At 32.5% G+C, this 7652-nt stretch overlaps 1 protein-coding gene across 1 annotated transcript; it reads left to right on the top strand.

Moving 5' to 3' along the window:
• The first annotated feature begins 4251 nt into the window (after positions 1–4251).
• On the top strand, positions 4252–6732 carry LOC107931575 (WRKY transcription factor 55-like). The gene is made up of 3 exons (NM_001327332.1): positions 4252–4705; positions 4816–4950; positions 6217–6732. The coding sequence occupies exons 1-3, from the start codon at positions 4272–4274 to the stop codon at positions 6728–6730; spliced, it is 1083 nt and encodes a 360-aa protein (NP_001314261.1). The 5' UTR covers positions 4252–4271; the 3' UTR covers positions 6731–6732.
• The last annotated feature ends 920 nt before the right edge of the window (positions 6733–7652 follow it).

The following is a 7652-nucleotide window of genomic DNA, read 5'->3' as shown; positions in this document are numbered from 1 at the left end:
TTCAAGATGTTCGCTTCGTTTTTTAGCTACAATAGGAGCAATTCAATACGAAACAACATCATTTATCCATTCTAAAACTAAAACTAATAAAAACAAACTTAAATATGCATGATTATTCATATTGGCAACTTAAGTTTTCTAGTCCGAAATTCACATATCTTTCGGCTCAATTATCCGCTCACTGCTTCACAAGCTATCATTTAGCACTAATATTACACAAAGTGACCAATGTTCTCTACTTCCCCTTTAACATGGTCAAATATACCAAATAAACTTTTCATCCTTTTTTGTTTCTTTTTCACACTTCTAACAAGCTAGAACTCATCTTCTAATAATTTCCTATACAAAAATATATCTATTTTACTTAAATTTTTTAAGCTTTCATCAATGTCCTTTAATGGCAACTTCAAAATACTTGATAAAATAAAAAACCATTGGTGTATATATATATATATAAAGCAAGCTTCAAAAATTTAAAATCTAAAAAAAAATTGAAGAAAAACCATACTTTACACTTGAATTTGAAGGAAAATGATGGAAGAATTTTCCCCCCCTTGTTTGACGTAAAAAAGAAGAAGATGAGAAAGTTGTTATCTTTCTCTCTTTTTTCTCTTTTATATTTATATTATAATATTAATTAATAAAATATTATTACTTAATAAAAAATTATTTAAAAGTCATCACGAAACTTTTGATTTTTTTAAGTAATGAAAAAATTAACATTAAATCCTTTTCATCAAAATAAAATAGGATAATTGCACTTTAGTCTCTATATTTTTTAAACTTATTCAATTTAATCTTTGAACTCGATATCGAATTTTTAACTTAACCACATAATCCTACTAATAATCCTCTGTGTTTTCATGTCTAACGGTTTTCTCTAAAACCGATCACAATTTCTTATACTACTATTTATTTATAGATCAATTATTCAAGGATTTCTACCATAAATATTATTATTCTCTTTTTTTTTTAAATGGGGATGTTACCGTACTCTCAATTTTTTATTTAATAAACTATACAAGTCTCTCAATTATATATAATTTTCGATACTTGTTAACATAATGAAGATCTATTTCAATCCCTAGTAAAGAACTAAACCAATTGAATGCAATATAATAATAACAAACAAGGTAAACAAGGACCGTTGGCATCTAAGTCTTCAATATTCCAATCCGATCCAACTTCCTTGGTCTAAGAGATTAGATAGACATGATTCGATCTGATTCTTCAAACAAGTTTCCCAAAGTGATATAATCTTTATTGATGGGCTAGTTGTAATCCACAATATCAACATAGTCCAAAAATCCAATTCAATAAATTTCCAATCACCTAAATATGAAAACATGCCGGTTAGTCAGACGCAATGCTTCAGGAAGTGGACACTTCCTCACGCACATCTTAATTATTCCATATTTCTTAACATCATTTGAATATTTTCGGAAAATCATATTAAGAAAAGAAAAAAAAGGAATTTTAGATGATGAAAAAAATTGGATTAAACTTAGAATGGAAAATGTTTATAAGAAAAAGAGTTATTGTAACCACCTTGAGAATTAAAGCTAAAAATGCAACTTCCAAAAGATTAAAACACAATTAATTAAATTAAAATTTATTAACAAAATAAAAATGTATATAAATTATCTCCAACCTATATAAAATTAAAAGGTACAAAATGTAGCTCTCTAAAAAAAATACAATAAAATTGATTAAATTAAAAGTGTGGGGGACAGGTAGGTCCCCTTAATTGTTTCAAATTTGCACCCAAAGCCAAAAGTCCTGGTAATTTGGAAATTTGCAACAATGCATGACTTTGACCATTGCTAATGACCATTGCTTGTGTTAAAGCTACCAAAATTGGGTTTTAATAATAAATCTTCAGCTTCATTTTCTTTAGTTGTTTTTTTAATTAAGAATAATGAAAATTTGATAAGAGCTCTTCGGAAATTAGCTCTTTGATTTGAAATATGGGTTTTCCATATCTTCTCAGCCTCAGGTAATAAGGTTGGGAATTTTGACCCAATTTTGCTAATGACCAACATATATATGTATATAGTCCCAACAACAAACTGTACATTGATAGCACTTGAGTTTAATGATGTCTTGCATTGCAAACTATATTTACTCCCCATAGTTTTATCATGAAAATCTATGTACCTAATCATGCAGTTCCCTGAATGGGGCAAAAGGGTTTACTTGGTCAAAACAGAACCTGTCCTTTTGGGACTTTTAGATGAGAGTCCAATTTATTGACCAAATTAAACATGTATGATTTGTTCACCTACGACGTCCACAAAATATAGAAATTTCTAAACTCTACCTGCTGTTCTGATTCATGTCTAGTCTTGAATGTGAATCTTGTTTCACTCACCCATTCTTGCTCTTTCTCCTCCCACCTCTTGCCAAATGTTGGGTTGGATACTTCTTTCCTTAACTAAATAACTTATAATGGCAAAATCAATCACTTTAGAAGAATATTTTTTCGGCTTTATTTATCAATTGGTCCTTGAACTATACCTCAATTTTCCTAGCTTACTCCAAAAACATTACTAGCCAATAAGAATATGACATGCGGCATGGTCCTATTGGACACCATACCTTTTTTGGGTAAAATAAGATAATATTGATAATCTAGGGATTAATTTGTTAATAAAGCCTATTTTTTCCTCTCCACTTCTATCACATCAACCAATTGCTATAGTAGAGAGAGAGGGGCGGGGGGGTATTATAAAGTTTTACAATGTGAATAGGAGTAAATTGTAAAGAATGAACAAAGGAAATGAAGGATTCAAAACATTGACTTGCATGAGCTGCTTTTTTCCCCCCTTTTTTTGTTTAAAGCTCAAACCAAGGTGTAAAATCTTTATTTAGTCCTCACACTATGAGGGAAGGAAGGAAACAGCTAAGAAAATGGGGATATGAACTGATTTGGTCCATGTAATGTGCCCCATCTTTCAATCCAACCCATACTTACCACTGTCCAAATCCCTCCCTTCAACCTTTTTACCATCATTGTCTCTCTCTTTCTATTCTTAGGACTTTATTTTTGGGAATGCTCGTAGAAAATTCCTTTATATATCAAACAAAACCACTCTTCAATCTTATTTTTAGTAAAAAATGCATGCATTCATATTTTATTATCATTTCCTTTTTATCTCTAGTTAGACATGGGTCGGGTCGGTTGAATATAAAATTTTAAGAAAAATGGATCTAAAATTTTGTTTAAGTTCAATCTAAATAAAAAATGCTAAACCTAAGCTCAGTCTAGCCTGCCCGTATTAATAATTATTTTATATAAAAACAAATTTAAAAAATATAAATCAAATACACTAAAACCATTAAAATAAATGTTTCTCGTCAAATTGAAAATATATTAAAAAAATTCATTACACTTAAATAACACTAAGATAGTTGCAACTTAGCAATTAAACGTCTTTAAAATAGTAGTAAAATTAATAATAAAATAAGACTTATACAATATCTAGACAATAACAATAAAATAATAACAATATAATAGTAAAATAATAGTAAATAACAGGGGGAAAAATTAGGCGCATTTGGTTCGAACCCGAACCAAAAGATCTTACTTGACACTGATCCGTTCAGAAAACGAGACTTATTTTTATCCAAATCTATTTTTTACACCTATATTTTTATTCGAATACTCCTACTTTTCGAGTAGATCTTTAGGTCTAGGCATGGTGTTGTTGACAACAATGAGTATGTATCATGAATCATTTGTGTTCTCCACGAAGCTGCGGGTGGCGGACCGAATGGGTCAACACCCATGACGTAGGGGTAAGGGGTTCAACCCCTCATAGACCATAAATTGTAAAAGTAAAGAATAAAAAAGAGGAAATTACTGAAAAAATTTGTTGGTTTCTTAAATCCAGAAGAAGAAAATTTCTATAATTTCCAATTCAAACTCAGAATCCAATTAATGGTCAAAGGCGCAGAAAATTCCTCAATCTTAAGGGTCGCAAAGGTCGTTTCAATGAGGCAAAGGTCTAGATGAAGACTCTCCCAATGCCAATAGGCCGAGATGGTTGAAAGGGCAAATCTCAGCAGAGCTGGACTTGGTCATCTTTTCAAACTCTAATTTAATTTTTTAAAAAATATACCGTGTAGAAAGGCACGTAAATACTTTGAAAAATTAGCAGCAGCTTAGAAACACACCGAAAACCAGACAACATTTTAAATCCCATTTTACAAGTTTAAATTTAATTCTATATATGTTGAAATCCAATCCCAAAGCAACGCCAAAACACACCATGGACCAACAACAACAACAACACACCACCTTGTCTCTAATCCTTGATGGGTGTAAGTTAGCTAAAGAGCTTGAAGAAAGCATCGGGAATTTGGGTAACCAGCTACAGCCTGAAATCCTTTCCAAGTCTTGTGATGATATCATAAATATCTTTGCTACTGCCAAGCAAAGGTTAAACAATAATGCCCATCATCATCAAGACCCCTCTTTGTTTACCCATCACTTACTCCACCCACCTCAGGATTCATCTGCACACCACATGCAGACTGATCCCAGTTTGCAGGAATGGTTAAAGTATGGTGTTATTACACAAGCAATGGACATGATTCAATCTTGTAGACCCAGCATTAGCATGGGGGGAGAAATCCAGGCTATGGATGTATCAGATTCTGGTAAAGCTGCTTCTTCTTCCTCATCTCAACGTTCCCATAGAAGGTAAATTAGAAAAAGAAAAAAACCGTTTCCACTGATTAAATTATGTATATACTGGAGCCAGTTTTTCAATGTACTAGTACTGGATATTGATTATATATGTACATTTCAAGTAGGAAGGATGATGAAGAGAAATGCAAAACGAGAGTAGCTGCTCCTCAGATGGGAAATACCGACCTTCCACCCGATGACAACTACACTTGGAGAAAGTATGGACAGAAAGAAATTCTGGGTTCAAAGTACCCCAGGTAATCAAATCTTCCTTTCCCGTTCACAACCATTAGATTTTTCTAAGTTCTTCGAAAATCAGATATTCACAACGTAAGTCTCAACTATATACTTCAAAAAGGAATCATCTTTATTACTGCAATATATAATATATGCATGCATGTTTACATTCATATTCAAAACTTTGATAAAGTATAAAAGGGTCGCTCAGAATTCGACTTGGTCTCGTTCTATACTCCATAGAATTAAGAAATGACTGCTTTCTTCCCTACAAATAAATATAAAAAGTTGACTTCTTTAATATCGTTTTTCTTAAGGAGACTGCTTTAATATCGTTAAACACACACTTATGTATGAATGTTCATGTTCTGCTAAAACAATCCCATCTTAGTATACAAGAGTTCAACGTTATACAGTGATATATATTGCTGGGTTGACATCTGATATATTAACTTGGGTTCATAGTGATCCACGTTTAAGTGAGTGATGAATTGATGATGATAGTCATTAATGGTCATGCACCTATATAGTTAGGTTTCATTAGTTGATATTACGGGTTAATTGAATATCAACTCGGTTAGAAAATGATTAATAATTTTTAAATAAAAAAATTAAAATTAATTTATCTAATGATTGAACCCATATTTAATAGATTTATAAATAAATTTTTACCACTACATCAACAATAGTTCTTAAATGAATTTTAAAAAATTGTATTGGTGTCACAAGTCAACGTGATATTTAATGTTTAAAAAATAGAATTTTAATATTGAATTTTCTTTTCACTGCTAGCTTGATAACTTTTGACGACAATTAAAGTATATTTAATATTCTTAATACGATATATTTACCTATATTAATTTTCTTTTACTCACAAGTTAAGCTATTTTTTATTTTGATTTCATACATATTGCATATGTATCACACCTATGTTCTAAATACGTAGTTTCCGCACACATACACGTGTGATAAAATTTCTAATATATATCGAACAATCTCATTATAGGTTCTGATCATATTTGATCTTTTTGACGCAATGCTTAGAACTACCCATAGCTCCTCCCCAACTCATAAATAGGAGAGTAATGCACTTCAGCGTATTCAAACTCACATCGTCTTACATTAACAACGATACTCATATCAATTTAACTAATACTCAATCCGCACATTTCTAATATATATTCACTTCTTACCAAATATATTTAGGTGTGATAGTATATATATAAGAGAAAAAAAAGTAAAAAAAGGGAGTGGGAAAATTAAAAACATGTGGGGTTGATTTTCAGGGCATACTACAGGTGTACACACCAAAAAATGTACAACTGCCCTGCAAAGAAGCAAGTGCAACGTCTAGACAATGATTTTTACACATTTGAAGTAACCTACATTGGTCAGCACACGTGCACCATGTCCTCCACCGCGCCCTCAATTCCGCAGCCACCCCCGCTATTACATGATCAGATGGTTATGACTCAAGCTATGGTGTCTCAGCCTGCACTACCTCCAACTTCTTCTTCTACTACTTCATCATCAATAGTTCCTTCTGGAAGCTGGCTTTCAATGGAATTTAGCCTTGGTTCGGGTTCAGGTGGAAGAGGTAGCGGCGGTGCAGGTTCATCATCAGGAGGAGGCCCAGCTACAGGCAGTCGGTATGGAAGGGATGTTGAGTATTCTGTAGTGGCGGATATGGCTGATGTAATGTTTAATTCAGGAAGCAGCAGCAGCAATAGCATGGATTTTATTTTTCCATGTGCAGAAGACAAATGGGAGGCCCCAGGATCAGGGGACAAGAAACATTAGTTGAAATATTTGCTAAAGCTTAGAAACGTTATTCATGATTAATGGAGACTAATTGGGGGTCGCCGGCTCTATCTCTTTCATTCACAACATACCTCGCACAGGCTTAGATTACCCACTGATCTCAAGTTTATCAAATAACTTTCCTTTCTTTCTTGTAACTTTTTCTACTCTAATGGGTATGTATTATGGAAACAAAACATTTACTTCACTACTTCCTTAATAATTTGTGCATGAAAAAGAAAAAATTTTCTTAGAGAAAGGAGGGTATGAGATTGATATATCATATCATTTGTATCTCTTTCTAATAATTTAATGTTATTTCAGTATTTTCGTTGTTGTTTTCACCCACGATAAATCAATTGGACTTCTCATCATATTGGAGCAGGGACATTAGACATATTAGCGAGTTTATTCCATCTTAGTGTCCGCCCACCCCAACGCTTATAAAAAGAATTACGTATGGGAAATATTGAAACCGTCCTTTTTAGTAGTATAGCTGTTGTTTTTTTTTTGCAACTTTTGTTGTTGCTGGAACAATGTGGCATGCTTCAACAACTACCCCATTGAATTATTTGGTCCTACTCATTATCAATGGGATCAATGATACTTCCAAAAATGTATCGGAGGGTTAGTGTTGGGTTAGCCAAAAATCAAAGTTTATCAGAAGTTTAGTCTAAAATTCCTGAAAAATTAGCTTTTAATGATTACATTGGCAATAATCCGACTATTAGAGCGGGAATTTAGTTATAAAATTACTAAAATACTTTCTCATATACAAATTAAGTGTACAGCCGAATTTTATGTCCGGGCCCAATAGGCCCAACAAACCCAGCTACCCAATTCAGCCCAAACTAAAACCTAGTCCATTTAAAAAAACAGGCCTAATACCCCAAATTAGGCCCAAACCCGAAACCCAAATAGT

This window comes from Gossypium hirsutum, chromosome D04, assembly GCF_007990345.1.
Source record: "Gossypium hirsutum isolate 1008001.06 chromosome D04, Gossypium_hirsutum_v2.1, whole genome shotgun sequence".
NCBI lineage: Eukaryota > Viridiplantae > Streptophyta > Magnoliopsida > Malvales > Malvaceae > Gossypium > Gossypium hirsutum.
The sequence above is the reverse complement of the archived record's forward strand: the minus strand, read 5'-3'. Positions and strand labels throughout refer to the sequence as shown.